The following is a 24801-nucleotide window of genomic DNA, read 5'->3' as shown; positions in this document are numbered from 1 at the left end:
TGTAAACTTAAGTGGAGGAAAATGCATCGATCGATGGGAGTTTAACTCTGCAGAGTTTTAAACGGTAGAGAGCAGATCCGACCTTGAAATTGGACGTTCTAGGGCAAGGGGTCTTCAAACTTGGCCCTTTCATGACTTGTGGACTTCAGCTCCCAGAATTCCTCAGCCAGGCACGTGTGCCTGGCTGAGGAATTCTGGGAGTTGAAGTCCACAAGTCATGAAAGGGCCAGGTTTGAAGGCCCCTGCTCTAGGATCTTAAGATGGCTCAAACTACACCCTCTCTACTTTTCACATTACATCTATGCCTTTTCTGAATTAAAGGGGTTAGCTAAGATGCTGAGTCTGCTAAAACCTACTAGTAAAATTAACAGGGATAATAGTAGTAAGGGTAATGGTGATTTTTTTTTTAACCAAAAAAGAAAAATGGAGGATACTAGTCAAGAGGTGAAACTGCTGCAGATCTTTCCGTGCTCCTCCTAATTGATGCGATGCCACAGGTTGTAAAGTTGGGACTCCACTTGAGGGCGTGCGGTTTGTCCTTGTCGTACGAAATCCTTCTCTGCTGATTTTTGGAATGAATATTTACACTAGTGGGAAAAAGGTAACCGTGACTTCGACCCAGCCAGAGGTCCTGGAGGAAGACAAACCAGCTTTGCAGTCTGAGGAAGAAGGCAGAGCGAAAATCCTTGAGACCTGGAGTCACGAGCTGGCTAAGAAACCAATCCAGGCTAGTCCGTCTCAGCCAGTCTTTCCGTCTATCACCCCAAAAGATAAAGAGATCTGGGATCGACTAAAAGTTTCAGGGGAGACGAGGTACGTTGACATACAGAGGAAGAGAATGTCACTGACTAAATAATGTTTACTGACTAAATAATGAGACTATGCAAGTAGAGCCTTGGTGGAGCAGTGGGCTGATGCCTCCTTAAGTAACACCAGCTGCCTGCAATTAGTGCAGGTTCGAGTCCCACCAGGCTCAAGGTTGACTCAGCCTTCCATCCTTCCGAGGTAGGTCAAATGAGGACCCAGATTGTTGGGGGCAATTAAGCTGACTTTGTAATAATGCCGCTTGGGGGGGGTGTGTGAAAGCCCTAATAAGCAGGCATATCCATAGAATGAAGGCTACTGCTAAGCTTGTAAGCCGCCCTGAGTCTTCAGAGAAGGGCGGGATATAAATGGAATTTAAATAAATAAATAAATAAATAAATAAATAAATAAATAAATAAATATTTGTAGCTCGAGGTGGACCCGCGGGGCCCTTGGTGCTCTCTGAGTTTGGTGGTTTTCTTGGAGACGTTTCGTGACCCAACTAAGTAACGTCATCAGTGCTAGAAGGGAGGGGGGGTTTGGGGCAGCTATCTGATGCACAATCTAGCCTTGGTGATGTTATCTAGTTGGGTCATCAAACCTTTGCAAGAAAACAACCGAGAGCGAGAGCATCAAGGACACCCCCGTTCTCCTCCTCCCCTCCACAAAGCCCACTTCCTGCTAGCGCTGATGACGTTACCTAGTTGGGTCGTGAAACGTCTGCGAGAAAACAACCAAGTTCAGAGACCACCAAGGACCCCACAGTCCTCCTCCCCTTCCTCCTCCTCCCCTCCACAAACCCCACTTCCTGCTAGCGCTGATGACGTTACCTAGTTGGGTCGTGAAACGTCTGCGAGAAAACAACCCGGTTCAGAGAGCCCCAGGGACACCCCACAACACTTATCGTTTTGTCAAAAAAGAAAAAAAAATATGAAGCTGAGCAATACGTGCCTTTTCCGTGTGTGCCAAGAGCATCAACTCCGCCTGCGGACCGTCCTGAAATACAAAAAAAAGTAACCCATCTTTCAAAACAGACCATCTTCTGCCGATGTCTATGTGTACAAATTAGTCCTCGGCTTACAACGGCCCCTTTAGGGACCGTTCAAAGTCGCAACGGCACTGAAAAAAAAATGACTCGGGACCGAAAATAGTGTTTTTCACACTTACGACCACTGCGGCAGCCCCAGGGTCACGTGATCAAAATCCAGAGGCTCGGCAACTGGCAAGTACCTGTGACGGTTGCAGTCATCCCCTTTTGTGACCTTCTGACAAGCAAAGTCAGTGGGGGAAGCCAGATTCACTTAACAACCGTGTTGCTAATTTAACAACTGCAGTGATTCGGTTAACAGACGTGGCAGGAACAGTCATAACATGAGGGCTGATCCTTCTATAAGCTCTCAGGGAAATTTCCCTAGAGATTCTCCATCATCCAGGTCAGGGCTGTCCCAGAGGGGCTTTTTTCAGGAGGCAACTGGACTTTCTGATTTTTTCTCTGAAGACCTTTCGCTTCTCATCCCAGAAGCTTCTTCAGCTCTGACCGGATGGTGAGGGAATGGAAGGATTTATACTCCTTGCAGAGAGCTGGTCATTTGCCTCCTTTTGGAGAGTCGTTGAGGCCCCTTGGAGGTTCACCCGAGTGGTGCAAATGGGTGTGGAGCCTTCTTGGAACTGCTGAAAGGACTCTGTTGTAGACTGGAGATAGAGGATGCCCTATCCCTCCCCCTCTTTTGAGGGAGGGCCGTTCAATCTGTACATTGGGGAAACAAAACAACCACTTTATAAACGCATGGCACAACCAGAGGAGAACAAACCCACCAGGACAAGATTCAGCAGCCCGTCTGCATTTAAAAGACCAAGGCCGCTCTTTCGAAGACAGCAAAGTCCACATTTTGGACAGAGAGGACCAAATTTATTTATTTATTTATTTATTTTATTGCATTTATATACCGCCCTTTCCCTGAGGACTCAGGGCGGTTTACAGGGAGTTAAAAATCAAGCATACAAAAGTTAAAAACCAATTTAAAAATATTAAATCAACCCTGTATTATTAAAAACCCCAATTAAAATAATTTTCTCCTCAGCCTGGGCCCGAGAGCTCAAAGAGCCAGGTCTTCAGGCCCCGGCGGAATGATCGGAGGTCGGGGGCAGTCCTCAACTCCACCGGCAGCTGGTTCCAGAGGGCAGGCGTCCCCACTGAGAAGGCCCTATCCCTGGGTGTCACCCGCCGGCAATCTCTTACCGGCAGAACCCTGAGCAGACCCTCCCTGTGGGAGCGCACTGGGCGAAGGGCGTTTGATGCCGGCAGCAGTTGTTCCCTCAAATACCCCGGACCCTCGCCATTTAGGGCTTTATAGGTCATCACCAGCACCTTGAATTTCACCCGGAGGGCAACCGGAAGCCAATGCAGCTCGCGGAGTAGAGGTGTTACGTGGGAGTATCGGGAGACCCCCATCACGACTCGCGCGGCCGCATTCTGCACCAGCTGAAGCCTCCGGGTGGTCCTCAAGGGCAGCCCCATGTAGAGAGCGTTACAGTAGTCCAAACGGGAGGTCACGAGTGCATGAGTAACTGTGCGTAGGGCGTCTCGGTCCAGATAGGGACGCAACTGGCGCACCAGGCGAACCTGTGCAAAAGCCCCCCTGGTCACGGCTCCTATGTGATCTTCAAAATTGAGCCGTGAATCCAGGAGGACGCCCAAGTTGCGAGCCCTATCGATGGGGGGTAACACCTCACCCCCCATCGTTAGAGGTGGAATAAATAAATGGTTTGAAAGAGGAGCAAAAGAGACCATCGAAGTCAAAAACAGAACAGAGATGGAGGGATACAACATCCTCTATCTCCAGTCTACCACACAGTCCTTTCAGCAGTTCCAAGAAGGCTCCACACCCATTTGCACCACTCAGGTGACCCCGAGGGCACAGATAAACTTCCAGGTGGCCTTAACGACTCTCCAAAAGGATGCAAATGACCAGCTGTCTGCAAGGAGTATAAATCCTTCCATTCCTCCACCATCCAGTCAGAAGCTGAGGAAGCTTCTGGGATGAGAAGCGAAACGTCTTCAAAGGAAAAACAAGAAAGGCCAGTTGCCTCCTGAAAAAAAGCACCTTTGGGATTTTTACTGGTCTGTTAGTCCTATTTCTTCTTTGATGGACAACTCAAGCCCTGATGTTCTACCAATACACACACATACACACAGTTGCAGCCAGCAGTTGGACACATCCCTATGCTTTAGATTCCAAGAAGCATGATGTAATAATACATTTTAGGAACAGAACTGTCGCAGGTTTGGGCCACAAGGCAAATAGGTCCAGACTGTGGGATCCTTGGGGCTCTCTGAACTTGGTTGTTTTCTTGCAGATGTTGTGTTTACCCAACTAGGTAGCCTCATCTGTGCTCCAGCGGAGTAGGTTTGCTCTGAGGAGGTTACCTAGTTTGGGTCATGAAACCTCTGCAAGAAAACCACCAAGCTCAGAAGGCAACCAGGAGCCCACAGTTCAACTCTGAGCTACAAATATTCTTTTCGATCAATATCTGGACCATCATTTCTTTAGCCATGGTTTCTAAATATGCCACAATTGCCTGGGCTCATTCATACACTCAACTCAACCCCTCACTATGATCTGCTGTGCCTTCTGCAACCAGCCTTTGCTTCCTTAAGGCTAACGTACTTCTCCTCCACAATCTCTCGATAGGAAATATATATATATATATATTTTCCCCCATGTGGCTAAAGATAGCCTCCTGGTCCACCTTCAAGGCCTTTTCCATCCTTTTCTGGTCACCTCTGTATAGGAAAATCCCTGACTCTTTAAGATTGTAGCCCTGTAAAGACACACTTTCCTCTTTCTTCAGATGTCTAGACCTCAAGCTTCTCACATTCTGGCACCCCCGTTCAGGAAGCAGCTGTTACAACAGGCCTTGTTCTGCCCAGCTTTGCTTGGGAAGATGTCGGAAGCAATTTGGGCTAGACGATAGCGTTTTTACTATCGAGTGTAGCGGAAGGACTGCGGGCACAATCTCACTTTTGACAAGCCGTCCTCCCAAAAGCCATTTGTAAACTAGACTCTCCAGATTTCCATTCTGCCTTCCGCTGGAATCGAATAAGCTGCTATTCTTGGAACTATCTGTCATTTTCTGACTGGGGAGGTGTTTTTTTTTAATTATTACTAAACTTCTCAGCGTTATTTGTTTCCTTTAAATCAGTTTTTCCAATCTCCCACGTCCAGATACTCCTTTAATGTTACTTTTTTTTCCTCTCCCATTGATTGGGGTTGTTGTTGTTTTTTTGCCTTTTCATTCAAACTTCCTTTGGCCTCTCTTTGTATGCTTTCCATTTTTATTTTTGTGCGAGAAAGAGGAGGAACTCAAAAAAAAATACTTAGGAAGTCCCAAAGGTGCTTTTTTTTTCTATACAAAAGGCAACTGGATTTTATTGAAAAAATTTTATGAAAACATTTCACTTCTCATCCAAGAAGCTTCTTCACTCAAGAACTTGCCTTTTGAAAAAGCATCTTTGGGACGAAATGACGATGGGAAACGGAGCTTTCCGTTCACGATCAAGTGTGATTCTTGCAAATCATTTACGCCAGTACTTGCTCAATGAACGTACCTGATTCCATTCTCCATCTCTCCGTCTCTCCTAAAATTTTTAATCCTCCTCCTTGTAAAAGGACTTTGCAGCAAAGCTGCTACAGGCTTACGCGTCCCCTGGTTTCAAGTCCTCATCGGCTGAGATGTCAACCTTTGTCCTCTTGAAATGTTTCCTGAATTATCAATGATATCAGGGTAAGACAAAATCTTGCATGTTGATGATAGAGAACACATTTTGGAAAACCAGTCTGGGTGACAGGATGTGACCTGCAGGTTGCCTAGTGTGCGCAATTTCTAGGAGCATAACAAAGAACCACTTATGCACGCTGTGGATAGATTTAGAAAGGTGGGGGTGTAAATAAGTTATTTGATCTTTGCAAGCGATAACTAAAGACAAGTTTCTGGAAATAAGGGAGCAATTACACAACATGAAGAAAATATCATATTTTCACCCTAACACTAACGTTACCAGGCCTTACCATGTAAATACTTCTTGTTAGTTGCGAAGTCGTGTCCGACCCATCGCGACCCCATGGACAACGTTCCTCCAGGCCTTCCTGTCCTCTACCATCTTCTGGAGTCCATTTAGGCTCACACCTACCGCTTCAGGGACTCCATCCAGCCACCTCATTCTCTCTCGTCCCTTTCTTCTCTTGCCCTCAACCTTTCCCAGCATGAGGCTCTTCTCCAGGGAGTCCTTCCTTCTCATTAGGTGGCCAGAGTATTGGAGTTTCAGCTTCAAGATCTGGCCTTCCAAAGAGCAGTCAGGATTGATCTCCTCTAGGACTGACCGGTTTGATCACCTTGCAGTCCAAGGGACTCACAGGAGTCTTCTCCAGCACCAGAGTTCAAAGGCCTCAATTCTTTGGCGCTCAGCCTTTCTTATGGTCCAACTTTCACTGCCATACATTGCAGCTGGGAAGACCATAGCCTTGACTATACACACTTTTGTTGACAGGGTGATGTCTCTGCTTTTTAGTGTGCTGTCTAGATTTGCCATGGCTTTCCTCCCCAGGAGCAAGCGTCTTTTAATTTCTTGGCTACAGTCCCCATCTGCAGTGATCTTGGAGTCCAGGAAAATAAAATCTGTCACTACCTCCATTTCTTCCCCATCTATTTGCCAGATGTAAATACTAACAGGTATTTAAATCTTCCCATCCTTGCTGGTACATCTTAAAAGTTCTACCTTGCTTTTTAAAAAGGAAAAAAAAGAAAAAGAAAATATCCTACTCCCGTTGAACTGTAATGCTCAGGGGGATGTGGCTGAAGTATTTTGCTTCCAGTGCAAAAGAAAGGAACATGGGAAAAGTTAAAACAGGTTGGCAAGGTCACTATCCCCATGTGTGTTGCAAAAAATAGATGCTTCCTTAATATAAATCCTTTGGCTGGTTAACTCTTGAACATTTATCGTGACTCGTATTCACCGTTGGTCTTCAACGTTCTAGACAAAACATTCAGCGTGCCAAATTAGGAGATGCAAGCCCCTTACTCAATATCCCAAAAACATAGCACACTTTTGATTCTCGATTAAAAGTGTTATTCTTGAATCCTGTTGTTCAATTACATCCCGTCTGTAATCCAAATCAAGAAGTGAAAGCAACCTCTGAAATTATAAGAGATGTTGGCTTGAGAAAGTCCAACGGGTTCATTTCCTTCCAATATAATTCAATAGTCCTCTTTCTAAATCGAGGAAGGATGGAAAACCAGAGAAAATATAAAAATAAAGTGGTCCTAAGGTGTTATGTCTGGTTTAATGAAGAGAAGGACTAGGTGTGACACAATAGTAGTCTTCCAATACCTCAGGGGCTGCCCCAAAGAAGAGGGAGTCAAGCTCTTCTCCAAAGCATCCGAAGGCAGGATAAGAAGCCACGGATGGAAACTCATCAAGGAGAGAAGCAACCTGGAACTAAGGAGAAACTTCCTGACAGTGAGAACAATTAACCAGTGGAAGAATTTGCCTTCAGAAGCTAATAACTGATAACGTAGGAAGATAAAACTCAGGAGCCTTATTATTATTGTCTGTCACATTGATTTTCTCAAATGTTATATCATTTCTCTATCTGTCCCATCTATTCACTGAAATGGCGTAGTGCATCTTTGACGATGGTCTATAACTGCAATAAAATCGATGGATTATTTGATCAACCATAAGAGGTGATGGCCAGATTATCTTGATAGATTTCACATTGTGACGTCCATTTGGCGAGACTCTCTCTCTCTCTCTCTCTCTCTCTCTCTCTCTCTCTCTCTCTCTCTCTCTGTGTGTGTGTGTGTGTGTGTGTGTGTGTGTGTGTGTGTGTGTCTTTTTTTTAGGGTTCAAAATTTTATTAATGTATCAAAGCATAAAATACAAAACTATACAGAGAAATGAAAATAAAAGTAACATAAGGGGAGGAAAAATGGGAAGAGATAAAAATGCAGAGTAGAGGGGAAAAGGCATTGACTTCCCACTCCTTTTGGTGCAGTAGAATAAAGTAAAGTAACAACCTAAAACCTCAACTTTTTACTTTTATATAATAATACATACTAGAACACCAAGCCTATCTAATCAGTAAAACCCAAAATCAAAGTTTCATCCCCCCCCCCCCACACACACACCTCAAAGCACAAAGTCCAGAAGCGGTTTCCAAGTAGAAACAAAATTAATTGTCTTCATTTCTTTAATCAAAGCAATCAACTCAGCCAATTTAGTCCCTTGACGAGGTTCTCTGTGCTCTTTATTCCAAAATATTTGTGTGGGTTTGTTTTTTTTGACAATATCCATGTGCTTTCTCTCATTACTGGCAGAACCGTACAAAATTTCAATCCTCTCTTGAAAGCAATCGGTTAAATGAACACCCTGTTTTTCATTCAGGAAACGTTTGAAGTGTATATCTTAAAAGTGGTCCACGCTGTTGCGTCGTCGTTTTTCTCTCTCTCTCTCTCTCTCTTTTCCTGGGTGAGTTAGAAAGCAAAGTATTCACATTTGCTAAGCTTCCCATTGTGGGTGCAGATCTGCTTTTGATGCTCCTGTTAAGAAGCTCTTGATGTTCCTTATGAGAGATAAGGTGGTTAAGTCAAAGTTTCTCCTTTGCCTTTCCATGTGGTCCTCATTATTTCTCCTCCTCTCTCTCTCTCCTGCTCTCCTGCGGTAGTGAAATAATACTGACCAATTCAGAGGAGTGTAATTCCCCAGTCCAGGATGCTCGCACTGATACCCAGAGGCAACAACCTAGCGGTCTGGATGAATGGCGTGAAGATAGCGAAGAAGAATCGGATGACCGCTTCCCAGACCTTGAAAGAGATGATATGATGGTTAGAAGATTCGGGACTTTTCCGAAAGCGATTAGTTCCCTTCTTCCAGCTAACCAATTAGCGATTTGTAATTCTCCATCGCATTGCCCAAGAAAAGTGGCTGGCCAGAGTGAGCCGAAACGTCGGCAGAAAGCATCAAAAACAGAAAGGTTACTGTGAGCGTCTTGTGCCTGTTTTTGCATGGAAGGTTTTGTTGAGGGTTTTGTGTTCTATCCCTTAAGCAGAAAGGATGAAATGAAACGAGGGGCGGCCAATCAAAATGAACCAGTTGCCGTACTATTCCAGCAGAAGATAATTGGTACGGTAAAAAAAGTTTACTAATACAAGAGACGTACGGAAAAGTGATCACGTGTCATTGAGTTTTCCCAAAGCTTTACGCCAGCAGCCAAGGGAAAACGTCATTTGTGTTTGTATTTATTGGCTTGTTGTGTTCCGCAGAAGCTCAAAAGAAAGAGGGACTTGTCGCTAGTATCATTTTAATCTGTTTGGGTTTAGCATTGTAACTTCATTTCTCCAAAGAACTTTTGCAGGGCTGCTGTAGCTGCTAACCATAGAGTAGAATATCTTTGTTGTCATTGCGTAACTCACAATGAAATCAAGCTCGCATAATGAATGTCGTTCTGATTTGTACATGTGTGTGCTTATTTACTTGTTTATTACACTGGGGGTTGCCTAAAAGGAATTTGGTGCACCCTATCTTGCATTTAAGGGACGCGGTGGCTCAGTGGGTTAGGACGCTGAGTTTGTCGATCAGATGGTCGGCAGTTTGGCAGGTTGAATCCCGAGTGCCGCGTAACAGAGTGAGCGCCTGTTACTCGTCCCAGCTTCTGCCAACCTAGCAGTTCGAAAGCACGTAAAAAATGCAAGTAGAAAAATAGGAACCACTACGGTGGGAAGGTAACAGTGTTCCGTGAGCCTTTGGCGTCTTTGCCGGCCACATGACCACGGAGGCGTCCTCGGACAAGCGCTGGCTCTTCAGCTTTGAAACAGAGATGAGCACCGGCCCCTAGAGTTGGAAACGACTAGCACACATGTGCGGGGGAACCTTTACCTTTACCTTTATCTTGCATTTGCAAAAAGCTTAAAACACATGGACTCCCTAAGATAAAACATGCTCAACGTTAGTGCCCTATAAGCATCACGCATTCTAAATCTGTTCTAGACTTCCGGTTGTGACGTCACGGCGACATGGATGCAGGGAAACAGGGCTCTGTTTCCCACGCCCGAATTCTACCTGTTCCTCAGGTTTTAAAACAGACTCCAGGTCATCCTCAATTTACAGCCATTCATTTAGTGACCATTCAAAGTTACAGCGGTGCTAAAAAGTGACACATGGCTGTTTTTTCACATTTAGCGACTGTTGCAGCATTCCTGCAGTCACACGATCCAAATCTGGCTGCTCAACAATGGGCGTTTCCTTACGATAGCGTCCCAGTGTTGGGTGATTTGTAACCTTCCCAAAAGGCTTCCAACTAGCAAAGTCAACAGGGGAAAATAGATTCGCTTAAAGACCGCACAAGTCACTTAACAACGGCAGTGATTCGCTTAACCACTGTGGTCATAAACTGGGGGGGAAAAACTGGCCTCGCTTAGCGTTGGAAATTGGGATTGTAAGACAGGCACTGTCTGTGTTGCATGCCATTCTGTAGGATCAGCCTTGGTCTTCTGCTAGAATAACACTGCTCACGATTGCTTTGACAGAAATGTCTCATTGCTTTGCGTGACTCCACCTGGTCACGGAGCACCTTCATTTATATCAAAAGATCAAAATGAGCAGAAAAGGGATCCAGAGCGTGAGAAGGTGGGATTTCAGAATCCAGAGAAAGGTGATGTTACGGTGAGAAGAACTGAAGGTCTTTCAAAGCAGGCTGAATCATGCGTCAGTCAGTTGATTCCTCTTCATTTCTCCAAGCAACACAACAGGGAGGAAGAGTTTATAAGGACTGGACAACAAGCGAAGAGGTCAGACACTTATTTTGGGGTCCCCCACCCCCTCTTCCCCATCTATTCATGCAGAACAAGGCTTCTCTTTGCAGAAAGCATGCCTTCGCTTTCTTTAATTAAACCAACACTGCATTGTCTTGCAATGTCTGGCAAACAAGAATTACTAAAAAAAAAAGGAGCCTATTTGTAGCTCAGGTTGAAACGAGGCATTCTCAATTATCTCTGAGCTTGGTGACTTTCTGGCAGACATTTCGTGACCCAACTAGGTAACATCATCAGTACTAGAACAGAGTGGCGTTTGCAGAGAGGAGGAGGAGGAGGGGGAGGAGGAGGAGGACTGCAGGGTCCTTGGTCCATGAGTCATAAAAGAGCTGAGGTTGCCTACCCCTGACCTAGAAGTAATTCTTGTTTTTGGTGCTCTCTGAGCTTGGTTGTTTTCTTGCAGATGTTTTATGACCCAACTAGGTAACATCAGTGCTAGAACAGAGTGGGGTTTCTTCTGGTGCTCCCTTCTAGCACTGATGATGTTACCTACTTGGGTCATGAAACATCTGCAAGTAAACAACCAAGCTCAGAGAGCACCAAAAACAAGAATTACTTCTAGGTCAGGGGTAGGCAACCTCGGCTCTTTTATGCCTCATGGACTTCAACATAGCATAGCTGACTCAGGAATTCTGGGAGTTGAAGTCCATGAGTCATAAAAGAGCCGAGGTTGCCTACCCCTGTTCTAGGTGATAGTAGACTTTGAAGGCTGTCCACAAAGTTGGTTTTTCTTTTTACATTTAGCCCGGCTTTCCTTCTCTCACCCAGCCCACTTGTTATATTATAATCCTGGGCTTGAGGAGGTCTGTGGTTTGCACGAAACTCTGTTCGTCTAGAATGCTGCGTGTGTCCCACGAAATGCATCTGAATAGTTATGACTTGGGCATAACAAAGACAAAAGATTTGTTTTTACCAAATGTAAACAGATGTGCACTGAATAACTTTAAAAGAAATGTAATTATCCTGCCCATCTGAAGATAAGCTCAAAGCACTGCATATTTCGCCCGTTGTAGTGTGTCAATATTTGTCCAAAATCAGGGAATCAGCTTTATGGTTGAATGGGATTTCAGTCCAGCACTTGATCCGTTGAAACATACTAGATATCCGGGACAGAAAATGACAGCATAAGTTTGGTCTTCTGGAGAGAGCAGCATCTGCTGACTTAGTAGATCAGAAATAATCAAAATAAAAGACTTTCCCCATTCCACACGGTGTGATGGATGGAAGTTCAACAGACTTTAAACTGGAGAAGAGATCCATTTGTCTCCGACTAGCTCAGCGGTGCTGCCTCTTGGGAAGAAGGCAGAGAAGAGCAACAAAGATGATCAGGGGACTGGAGGCTAAAACACATGAAGAACGGTTGCTGGAATTGGGTAGGTCTAGTCTAGAGAAAAGAAGGACTAGGGGTGACATGATAGCAGCGTTCCAGTATCTCAGGGGCTGCCCCAAAGAAGAGGCAGTCAAGCTATTCTCCAAAGCACCTGAGGACAGGAGAAGAAGCAACGGATGGAAACTAACCAAGGAGAGAAGCAACCTAGAACTTTCCCAATAGTTAGAACAATTAACCAGTGGAACAACCTGCCGCTAGAAGTGGTGAATGCTCCAACACTGGAAGTTTTTAAGAAGAGACTGGACTACTGTTTGTCTGAAATGGTCTGGGATTTCCCGCCTGAGCAGGGGGTTGGACTGGAAGACCTCCAAGGTCCCTTCCAACTCCGTTATTCTGCATCCTTGGCAACCTTCTGCCGGTCAATTACATCAAGGATATAAGTAAATTGTTCCAGGACAAATCGCTGGAAACAATAATGCCTGCCATGGCCCAGGTTTCTTACAATCTGTTAAAGGGGATGCAAAGCAACAAAATTGATAGGGAAAATGGAGGTGCAGATGGAATCCACTGATGTAGCAATTGTTCGTTTACTCCTGTTTTTATCTTTGGCTGACAGGAATCTTTTCCTTTTTTTCCTGTGCCATTTATGGTCTCAGTGATCCGGTGGCCACCCATAATGTAGCCATCCCCAAAAAGTATTCCTTTCATTAAAGCCAACGTACAATTTGTTGGTGCCGGTCTCCTGTAAAAAAAAACAACAACCAATTCACAGACTGGATAGGTGTGTCTGTTCTGCCTGGGTGGCGCTCACAAGTACAATCACTGAAAAATACAGTGCTTTTGTGATTTTGAGATAGATAGATAGATAGATAGATAGATAGATAGATAGATAGATAGATAGATAGATAGATACACAGATACACAGATACACAGATACACAGATACACAGATAGATAGAGATAAATGATGAATAGATAGATGAGAGAGATAGATACACAGATAGAGATAAATGTTGAATAGAGAGAGAGAGAATGGAGAGAGAGAGAGAGAGAGAGAGAGAGAGAGAGAGATACACAGATAGATAGAGATAAATGATGAATAGATAGATAGATAGATAGATAGATAGATAGATAGATAGATAGATAGACAGACAGACAGACAGACAGATACACAGATAGAGATAAATGATGAATAGATAGATGAGAGAGACAGACAGATCCACAGAGAGATAAATGATGAATAGAGAGATAGAGAGATAATGGAGATAGATAGATAGATAGATAGATAGATAGATAGATAGATAGATAGATAGATAGATAGATAGATAGAAAGATAGACAGACAGATAGAGATAAATGATGAATAGATAGATGAGAGAGACAGACAGATCCACAGAGAGATAAATGATGAATAGAGAGATAGAGAGATAATGGAGATAGATGATAGATAGATAGATAGATAGATAGATAGATAGATAGATAGATAGATAGATATAGATAGACAGATACACAGATAGATAGAGATAAATGATGAATAGAGAGAGAGAGAGAGAGAGAGAATGGAGATAGATAGATAGATAGATAGATAGATAGATAGATAGATAGATAGAAAGATAGATAGATAGATAGATATTAATTTTTTATAATCACAAGTGCTTGATATTTTGTCAGCAACATATTGTCTGGGTTTCAATGCCTAGTTTAATAATACCTATTTTTCTAGCCAACGATAAAAGGTACCCCGTGTTCTAAAATAAGCTTGAGTCTTCTTTCTCTTTCATTTTCAATGTCAATCTATCCATTTCTACACACTTTTAAGATTTTTTTTAATGAACTCTTCCTCCGTTGGTAAATCTTCATTTTTCCAACATTGAGCGAATACAATTCTTGCTGCAGTTAATGTGTGTAAACTTAAATATGTACACTCTTTCTCATAATTTCCTACAATTGTGCCTAACAAAAATAATTCTGGCTTAAACTCTCTCGTTTTGCTTTGTTTTTTAATGCATGCTCTGCGACATAATCTCAGCCCTTGGCCCCGTGGGTTGGAGATTGAAAGATCCGTGCTGTGTCCCCACTGCCAACTAAAACCGACTCTTTTTTTAGCGTCCTTGCGACGGATTCGGTAAGAGCTGAATCGTTTTGTGCAGAGATCGCGCAAAGCATTGCAATGCAGCCCGAGTACACACTGGAACACCGCAGGCATAGTGTGGCAGGCTTAGCACCAGAGGATGAACTTTCCGTTGTTGACAAGGATATCTCGGACCCCAACGTAATCCAGCCAGAGATGCAGAAACGTCTCGAAATCAGTAGCCAACAACTGGCGACACGAGACGCTGACCCTTTGCAAACGTGAGCCGTTGTCCAATTCGGACGTTGCATCCTAACGTCCATATAAAAGTGTGTGGTGCAGGCTGCCTGGTGTGTGGGGTTGTGTATTAACACGCATGTAGGCTGCCAATGAGACTTTGTTGTTAACAAATCTACGCCAGGCCCGGCAATTGGGCTGGGAGAACAGTGGTTCAAGAAAACGGATAATATTCTCGAGAAATTCGGTGTAAACGTAAGTCGCTGGGATTTTTCTCTGGAGATCTGCTAATTGCAGCTTATAAATTGTATAATCTTGCAGAAATACAACACGGTACTTTCACTTGCAGGATCCCGAAGCGCTACACAGGGTAAAAGTTGTTGATCCCTGTGCACATTAATTATCACAATAGGACAAATGTAGTAACTGCATGGGTGGCTGATCTGAACAACACAGGTAGTCCTCGATTCTTCAACAATTCTTTTAGTGACCATTCAAAGTTACAACGGCAATGAAAAAAGCGATGTAAGACCATTTTTCACACTTAACGACCATTGTAACTTCCCCGTGGTCACGTGATTGACATTCAGACTTGGCAACTGACTCGTGTTTACGACGGTCGCCATGTCCCCGGGGGGGGGGGGAAAGCCAGATTCATTTAACGACCATGTTGCTAATTTAACCACTGCAGGGATTCATTTAGCAACCGTGGCAAGAAAGGCCATAAAAACGAGAGCAAATTCACTCGACAAATGTTTCGCTTAGCAGCAGAAATGTCGGCCTCCACGTACGTCGAGGACTACCTGTATATTATTATTATTATTGCTGTTATTTTCTCAGCTGATCTATTAGGAACTGCTTTCTGCCTTCACTTTCACGGTGTGGCTTGCTAACAGGATAATTCCGAATTCTAAACATTTGGGTTTATTAAAAAAAAACACTGCTTAAAAAAAAATAACGTTCTACGGAGTGGGAGAATAAAGTTCTATTTCGTGCGTATTTTTCTGACATGTTAATGCTCTCCTGCCTTTTTAAGCTTCTGTTTCAGAGGAAAACCGATCATTTTTCACTGCAGCCAATGCGTTTGAATCCTTCGTTACCGTCCTGGCCCAGTTTCTCTAATTTTATATTTGATTTTATAGATCCGGCTGCCGAACCCCTGTGTCTGATGATGCAGAGTAAGTTGTCGTGTGTGCCCTTTGGGTACCTTAAAACCACTCAAGCTGCATGCTCTCTGTACTTACTACTAATTTAAAATGCAGCTGATTCCCTTCGATTCTCCTGCTTTCCTTGTCCTTCAGCAGCGCTTTTAACATATATGTTGGCTGTGGCATTAAAGCCCTAACTTTCCCAAAAAAAAGCAGCAAAGCATGCAATGGCTGGAAAAATCAAACATTTGCTAATTCACCATGTGATTGTTTTTAAGCTCTGTGGGGCCCGGGATGATTAAAAGGAACTAGAATTCTTACACTGAAGATGTAGCCTTCAAACCTATGAATTTTCTCCTGCTAATAAGACCGGTTCCTTAAAAAGAATTATTATTTTTTTCTTAAAGCAGTTTAGCTCCGTCCTGTAGCCAAACCCCAAATCGTTTTATAGAGACAGAAACATTTTTGTGCTTTTCCACATCAAAGCGACTGATAATGCTTACACATTTTTGCATCGGAATCACATTTTTAAAATAACTTTTTTTCCCCCCTGAACTAGGACGTTAAATAAATAAACGTGGCAGATATCTGTGCCGACTGGAAGCAGGAAAATGATAACCATCCTTTAATCTGTCTCCAAAATCTCTCTCTCTCTCTCTCTCTTTTTAATTGAAACCATTCTTAATTTTGTTAATGGCCTCTATTCCAATTTTGCGCTGAGTTTAATGGACATATATTAATGCTGACTTTGAGATGCGATATGTCAGCAAAATATGCTTGCAGATCTGTAATACTCATAAGAGCTTATTAGAGATAACCAGCCATTTTTTTTCAAATAAATCCAGTGATTTAAAAAGTCTACCATCTGACATAATGAATTGTAGTATACGTGACCAAGAATTCAACTGAAATAAAACTTTTCTTTAAAGTGACCCAAATTAGAGGCCACCTTTTCACATTCTGCTTTCCAGATACTATACTGCAAATAGTCCACAACACAGAACAGTTCATTTCGTGGCTGTTCAAAGTTACAACGGCGCTGAAAAAAGTTATGACCATTTTACACACTTACGACCGTCGCAGCATTTAGTTTTTTTTAAAAAAGTGATGCCGTTATATATTTTGCGGAGCTGAAATTTGGCTCGACGAAAAGGTGGAGGAATTGCTTCTCTCGTTTGTAACCCCATCCTTATTTATTTCTTAATGTCTTTATGTATCCTGTTTGTGTGACTGTTAATTGATATGTACCACTCCAGTCATTACTGTATAAATTAATCAATTGAATTCCTTATGCAGGTGACATATAAATTGTTCAGAGAAAAAAACCCCAATCTTTATTGAATATGGATGCTTAACAGGTATTTTTTTAAGGGGGGGGTCTGTAGATCTGGCTTCCTCTTTAAAGTGGTGTAGGTGTTTTTATTTATTTAATAACGTCTTTAAATAGGAGAGGGACGCGGTGGCTCAGTGGATTAGGACGCTGAGCTTGTCGATCAGAAGGTCGGCAGTTTGGCGGGTCGAATCCCGAGTGCCGCGTAGCAGAGTGAGCGCCTGTTACTCGTCCCAGCTTCTGCCAACCTAGCAGTTCGAAAGCACGTAAAAATGCAAGTAGATGAATAAGGACCACTACGGTGGGAAGGTAACAGCGCTCCGTGCGCCTTTGGCGTCTAGTCATGCCGGCCACATAACCACAGAGACGTCCTCGGACAAGCGCTGGCTCTTCGGCTTTGAAACGGAGATGAGCACCGGCCCCTAGAGTTGGAAACGACTAGCACGCATGTGCGGGGGAACCTTTACCTTTTACCTTTTTTTAAATAGGAGAGAAGCAGTTAAGGATCTTGATATTAAATAGGTAACCAACAGGAAAGATTAGTGGGGGTGGTATTTTCGTGCAGCAGCAGCCCCTGCTAGTGTTTTGAATGGAAACTTCTCTGACCTCAGAGTCACCCTAACAAAAACATTTCGTTCAATATATTCCATCTCAGTATTATTTCTCTTCCTGCCTTCCCTCCATCAATAGACAGTAGGATTAAGGCAACAAAATGTTCTTCTAAATAATGCCGAAATACAGGTCCTGGGAACCTTAGCCATGTAGCAGATGACAGGTGGGAAGTGAGACCATCTATTCAGCAGAAGCCCATTTTCTTTGGAATATGAAATTTTGTCTTAAAGGAATAGAGCAGAACAGGACAGAATAGAATAGAATAGAATAGAATAGAATATTGCGAATAGAATAGAATAGAATTGAAATTAGAATAGAATAGAATAGAATAGAATAGAATAGAATAGAATAGAATAGAATAGAATAGAATAGAATAGAATAGAATAGAATAGAATAGAATAGACATTGGAATATAGAACAGAATAGAACAGAATTAGAATTAGAATAGAATAGAATTAGAATAGAATAGAATAGAATAGAATAGAATAGAATAGAATAGAATAGAATAGAATAGAATAGAATAGAATAGAATAGAATAGAATAGAATAGAATAGAATAGAATAGAGTTCTTTATGGGCCAAGTGTGATTGGACACTTAGAAAGTTAGGATCATGCTTGCAAGTGCTTAGCAACAATCTAGCAAAATAGATTGACATTCCACACAGTAATAAAATTATCTCCGCTTAGTGTTTGATCTATTTCACTAGAGCTGTCTCAGTTCGTATAAGGATTACCTAATGAAATTGATGTGCTTATAACATTAACCTGCATTTCTAGCAAAAAAAAAGGAATTCTGTCTATGTGTGCCAGTCCTGAAAACCAATCAGCTGCATACGGTGTCTTTGAGTTGTTCTACTCTGTGCTATCTTTGCAATGCCATCGTTTATCTTGCTTAACATTCATAACCAGCTTCGTAGCTTTATCGTGCAAGAGAAATTGTCATAGAATAGAAAAACTGTTCATTGTTTTATTATGTATGAACATGTCTCAGAGTTTTCCAGGATCTTATTCTTAACAAAATAACAAAAACGACCTTTGTGCATGTGCGTTCAATAGAGATGGCTACCTCAGCTTACTCCCTGTTGGCATTTTAACCTAAAACAGTAGCGATTTTGTTCTTCTCAACTGTCTCTATAGAGTTTCACTATATATAGTGGTCATTTCAAATATTTCCGAATTTGAGAGGTACATATATAATTCATGGTAGCTTTCTGAGAGAGTTTTTCAAACTTGCTACTTTGGGAGAATGCTGGTCACTGAAGATTGTTTTTTCCCCCTGAAATACAGTATATTCTGGGCTGAGAATGGGCTACATTTTTTGGGTCCTGAAGGAATAGGGACCATGTGGACAGGTCATCCCTATCGGTGGCTTCTAGGGGTTGTAGCCAACTAGGGCTTGTAGTCAATGCACTTAGAACACAACCCAGTTCCACATCCCAAAGTTGCTCTTCAAAAAACAACTGGACTTTCTTGATATATTTTTTTCCCTTGAAAACGTTTCCCTTCTGATCCAAGAACTGACTTCAATTCTTCAGCTTGGTCAGTTCTGAAGAAGCTTCTTGGATGAGAAACGAAATGTTTTCAAGGGGGAGGGGGAAAACCCGAAGAAAGTTGAGTTGTCTTTTGGAAAAGCACCTTTCATACAACCATGACCTGGATGAGTGAGAATCTCTCCATAGAGAATCCATCAGATCTCATTTTGGATAATCATTCAAGACTTCTTATTTTATTTTATTTATTTATTAATGGGACTTATATCCCGCCCTATCTCCCGAAGGACTCAGGGCGGCTAACAACAATAACATATAACAGACATTAAGATAAAATTAAATTAAAGTCATCTGTGCAATAAATTAAAATTAAAAATTAAAATAAATTAAAAGTTGTAAACATAATTAAAATGCCTGTCAGTCCAGGTCAGCCAGGTGGAAAAGGAGTGTTTTGAGGCTGCGGCGAAAGGACCGGAGATCTTGGGCCATCCTAAGCTCAGGGGGGAGCTGATTCCATAGGACTGGTGCTCCCACAGAGAAGGCCCTTCCCCTGGGGTTCGCCAGCCGACATTGTCTAGCCGACGGTACCCTGAGGAGGCCTTCTCTGTGTGAGCATACTGGGCGATGGGAATTCGTTCCCGGTAGCAGATGGTCCTGCAAGTATCTTGCAATAATACCTGGTGATGTGTGAAGTCAGAATCAAATTCCTTTCTCCTTCTTTCCCCTTTTTAAATACCAGTTTCACTACACCTCAGTTTGTAGTGTCAGGAAACTTTTAATACGTTGAAAACCAGAAATTCTGGCTTAAAGTCGGCTATTTATCAGGCCACTAAGCCACAGGGACTTAGCTGAACTAAGCTGGGTTCAACACTGCCTGCAGAGATCCAGGTTACCCCTGCAGAGGTGGAGAATTGATGGCACCACCAGTGAACGTTTAACTGAGGAGGGCCTCTACATTTATGAGTAAATCTTCAGTAAAGTTTGAAAATCACCGGTACAAGCAATGAGTTTTGACGTTTTTGAAACCCCAAAGAAGGGACAGTTGAGAAATTGAACAAGGCTGTCTATAGAGGATTGCGCCGAATTCATGCAATCACGTTGAGCACAAGAATCGCTTTGGACATGCTTCGGTTTGGCTTAAGCGGCCAACTTGCACGTACGTTCCTCTGCTTCTGAGCACTTCCACTTAAAGCAGGGGTGGGGAACCGTGGCCCTTTTACGACTTGTGGACTTCAACTCCCAGCTCAGGAATTCTGGGAGTTGAAGTCCACAAATCCTAAAAGGGCCACGGTTTCCCAGCCCTGGCCTAAGGATGTCTCTGATCCTTAGGTGTCTGGCTAAAGGCATCCTCAGCTAAGGAACTTCACAGCTTTCCACAGAAGCAGATGCATTATACTTTCTTCCAGCCCCCTCCTGTGGCTAAAATCTTCAAAGTCTGCTGTTGACAAGCGAATTCTTTCCTTTCAGGAGCCTGAGCATGTTCGACATGAGGTGTCCAGACGAGGGTGCTGTGAATCAACCTCACAGTAAAGCTCGCCATGAGAAGCTTCAGATCATTCATCACCAGCTGAAGGAAGACGAGGATCAGTGGCAAGACGTGAGTAGGGGGTCTGTAGAGATGTGGTGGTCAGATCTAGTTGCTATCATAGAGCTTTTGCTGACCACGTTTAAATGACAGGCATAATAATCAATAGAATCAAGATCTTAATGCCACTCTATAATGCTTTGATGAGGCCACAGTTGGAATATTGCGTTCAGTTTTGGTCGCCACAATCAAAAAAAGATGTTGAGATTCTAGAAAGAGTGCAGAGAAGAGCAACAAAGATGATTAGGGGACTGCTGGATAAAATGTGTGAAGAACGGTTGCTGCAATTGGGTATGTCTAGTCCAGAGGTAGGCAACCTTGGCTCTTTTATGACTCATGGACTTCAACTCCCAGAATTCCTCAGTCAGCTATGCTGACTGAGGAATTCTGGGAGTTGAAGTCCATGAGTCATAAAAGAGCCGAGGTTGCCTACCTCTGGTCTAGTCTAATGAAAAGAAGGACCAGGGGTGACGTGATAGCAGTCTTCCAATATTTGAAGGGCTGCCCCAAAGACGAGGGGATCAAGCTGTTCTCCAAAGCACCAGAAGGCAGGATAAGTAGCAACGGATGGAAACTCATCAAGGAGAGAAGCAACCTGGAACTAAGGAGAAATTTCCTGACGGTGAGAACAATTAACCAGTGGAACAGCTTTGCCTCCAGAAGTGATGAATGCTCCAACACTGGAAGTTTTTAAGAAGAGACTGGACAACCATTTGCCTGAAATGGTAAAGGGTTTCCTGCCTGAGCAGGGGGTTGGACTAGATGACCTCCAAGGTCCCTTCCAATTCTGTTGTTGTTGTTGTTGTTGTTGTTATATTACATTATATAATTAAACTGAGACCCTGGAAAGTGTGAAGAGAAGAGCAGCAAAGGTTTGGAGGCCAAATCGTATGATGAACAATTGAGACAGCTAGAAGTATGTCAAGTGTATGGAAGAGACACAATAGCTGTCTTCCAATACTTGAGGGGCTGTCACAGAGAAAAGGGGGGCTTCACGTATTCTCCAGAGCACCTGAGGGCAGAACAAGAAGCAAGAGATGGAAACTTGGTGTAACATGGGAGTATCTCGATACTCCCATGTTACACCACTCCTGCGCGAGCTGCATTGGCTTCCGGTTGTCCTCCGGGTGCGATTCAAGGTGCTGATAATCACCTTTAAAGTCCTGCATGGCTTAGGCCCGGGGTACTTGCCAGACCACCTGCTGCCAATGTCAACCTCCCATCGCCCGGTTCGCTCCCACAGAGTCGGCCTCCTCAGGGTGCCGTCGGCCGGGCAATGCCGGCTGGCGACCCCCAGGGGGAGAGCCTTCTCTGTGGGCACACCGACCCTCTGGAACGAACTGCCCCCGGAGCTGTGGACGGCCCCTGACCTTCGGTCCTTCCGCCGTGACCTAAAGACCTGGCTATTCCAACAAGCGGGCCTGGACTGATCATAGTTTTTAAATTTGGTTTTTTTATTGGTTTAAATTGTTCTTATTTCTTATATTGTTTAATCCTCTTTTAATTTTTGTGTTTATATCTTTTAACTTTTTTATTGTTTTGAGCCGCCCTGTGTCCTCAGGGAGAAGGGCGGCATATAAATTTAATAAACCTAAACCTAAACTTACCAAGGAGAGAAGCAACCTAGAACTAAGGAGGAATTTCCTGATGGTTAGAACAATTAATCAGTGGAACTGCATGCCTCCAGAAGTTATGCTCCATCACTGGAGGTGTTCAGAAATAGCCTGGGCAACCATTTCACTAGGATGAGATGGTATCTCCTGCTTTTTTTTTTATTTGACAGTTTGGCCTGAAGGCCTGGAACTCTGGCACTCTCCCACTGAAATATGCCTAGTCCTTGAGCCCCAAATTTATGTTTACGTTGTTGGGTATTTCTTCTCCTTTGTCTCTACTCCGTGCTTTCATGTAGGATTTAGCCCGGTGGAAAACCCGTCGTAGGAGTGCTTCCCAGGACTTGCTGAAGAAAGAAGCCGAGAGGAGGAAGATGGAGCAGCTACTCACTGGAGGAGAGGGAAACAGCGAAAGAAGGAAGAGCATCAAGACCTATCGAGAGATTGTGGAGGAGAAGTACGTTAGCCTTAAGGAAGCAAAGGCTGGTTGCAGAAGGCACAGCAGATCATAGTGAGGGGTTGAGTTGAGTGTATGAATGAGCCCAGGCAATTGTGGCATATTTAGAAACCGTGGCTAAAGAAATGATGGTCCAGATATTGATCGAAAAGAATATTTGTAGCTCAGAGTTGAACTGTGGGCTCCTGGTTGCTTTCTGAGCTTGGTGATTTTCTTGCAGAGGTTTCATGACCCAAACTAGGTAACCTCCTCAGACCAAACCTACTCCGCTGGAGCACAGATGAGGCTACCTAGTTGGGTAAACACAACATCTGCAAGAAAACAACCAAGTTCAGAGAGCCCCAAGGATCCCACAGTCTGGACCTATTTGCCTTGTGGCCCAAACCTGCAACAGTTCTGTTTGTAAAATGTATTATTACATCAGGCTGCTTGGAATCTAAAGCATAGGGACGTGTCCAACTGCTGGCTGCAACTGTGTGTGTGTGTGTGTGTGTGTATTTGTAGAACATCAGGGCTTGAGTTGTCCATCAAAGAAGAAATAGGACTAACAGACCAGTAAAAATCCCAAAGGTGCTTTTTTCAGGAGGCAACTGGCCTTTCTTGGTTTTTTTTTGAAGACCTTTCTCTTCTCATCCAAGAAGCTTCTTCAGCTCTGATATAAGGTTTCCTGCCTGAGCAGGGGGTTGGACTAGATGACCTCCAAGGTCCCTTCCAACTTTATTATTATTATTATTATTATTATTATTATTATTATTATTATTATTATTATTATTATTATTAGGCAGTGGGGAATGGAAGGATTTATACTCCTTGCAGACAGTTGGTCATTTGCATTTTTTTAGTGAGTCGTTGAGGCCACTTGGAGGTTTATCTGTGCCCTCGGGGTCACCTGAGTGGTGCAAATGGGTGTGGAGACTTCTTGGCTGCAGAGTGAAGGGACACAGGGGAGTGAACACCCTGACAAACCTCCCAGTGGCCTCAACGACTCTCTAAAAGGAGGCAAATGACCAGCTGTCTGCAAGGAGTATAAATCCTTCCGTTCCCCACCATCCAGCCAGAGCCGAAGAAGCTTCTGGGATGAGAAGGGAAAGGTTTTCAAAGAAAAACAAGAAAGTCCAGGTGCCTCATGACAAAGCACCTGGATGACTGAAAATCTCCATAGACGGATCAGTAAAAAAAGCATTGGTCTGCTTCTGCTTCACATGGTAGTTATCCATGTGCACAGTCCTCGCTATGACTCTAAATATAAGGGTCTGTAGAGTAGCAGAAGGGCATGGCAACTTTGCAACTGCTTATGAGATAAAAGTCAGGCTTTTTTCTCTTATGCAGTTGCCCACTTGGGGTCCAGACGTGTCATTCTGCAATCTTCTCCGAAAGATTCTTTTTCAAAAGGCTAACTGGACTTTTCTTTTTTCTCTTAAAAAAAAAAAAGATTTTGATTCACTTATAAAATACCGAAATGCAGAAACAAATAGTAACCGTTGCAGTAAAATAAGACCTTAAGAGCGAACCTCCACTTTTTTACATTTCTATAGAAGTGCGAACTAGCCATTTCTGTTTTTTATTTATTTATTTATTTTAATTGAAAAGTTTTACAATACATTTTTTAAAAAGATAAACTCCCTCCCTCCCCCTCCCCTCCCCCTTACCCTCCCTTACCTCCCCCCCCCCCGACTTCCCAGAGCTGAATACAGGGTATAAACTTTACAAACTTAAGCTAAAATATGCTAACAAGCTAAAAAAAACCACATTAAAATCTATCGCACTTTAACTCCCCTTAAACATAACTAAATTACTAACAAATAAAGAATAACTAATAATACATCATATAAAACTAATACTTATTCAAATGCTAAATGAAACTTTTTAGTCCCATATTTATTCTGGATATAATCCATCCATCTCCTCCATTCCACAATGTATCTCTGTTGCGTTTGTTCTTTCAAATATGTTGAAATCTTTGCCATTTCCGCCAAGTTAGAAACTTTCAAAGTCTACTCTTGTATAGTAGGCAGTTCCTCCTTCTTCCAATATTGCGCTACTAAGAGTCTTGCTGCCGTTATTAAATTCAACATCAATTTGGTTTCTATAACAGTACAATCTGTAATAATACCCAACAAAAATAACTGTGGAGAAAACCTTATCTTCTTCTTAAATATCTTCTGCATGTTCCACCAAATTTCAATCCAAAAAGCTTTACCTTTTTTACAAGTCCACCATGTGTGATAATACGTTGCATCCTCACAGCCACACCTCCAA

General features: G+C 43.0%; 1 protein-coding gene across 11 annotated transcripts in view; it reads left to right on the top strand.

Annotated features, from left to right (window-relative positions):
* LIMCH1 (LIM and calponin homology domains 1) overlaps window positions 1-24801 on the top strand; it is a 171386-nt gene that overhangs the window by 115843 nt on the left and 30742 nt on the right. For 6 of the 11 annotated variants that reach the window (XM_081332434.1, XM_081332431.1, XM_081332437.1 and 3 more), the window contains 7 exons: window positions 592-813; window positions 8529-8837; window positions 10390-10650; window positions 14109-14354; window positions 15453-15488; window positions 20358-20487; window positions 22385-22542. In XM_081332434.1, the coding sequence (XP_081188560.1) occupies window positions 592-813; window positions 8529-8837; window positions 10390-10650; window positions 14109-14354; window positions 15453-15488; window positions 20358-20487; window positions 22385-22542 (1362 nt within the window). The remainder of the gene's footprint in view (window positions 1-591; window positions 814-8528; window positions 8838-10389; window positions 10651-14108; window positions 14355-15452; window positions 15489-20357; window positions 20488-22384; window positions 22543-24801) is intronic. The other 5 variants (XM_081332435.1, XM_081332440.1, XM_081332441.1 and 2 more) reach the window with 5 other exon arrangements.

The sequence above is a fragment of the Vipera berus genome, assembly GCF_964194415.1.
Source record: "Vipera berus genome assembly, chromosome: 7".
NCBI lineage: Eukaryota > Metazoa > Chordata > Lepidosauria > Squamata > Viperidae > Vipera > Vipera berus.
Note: the sequence above shows the minus strand (reverse complement) of the source record. Positions and strands in the feature narration are given on the sequence as shown.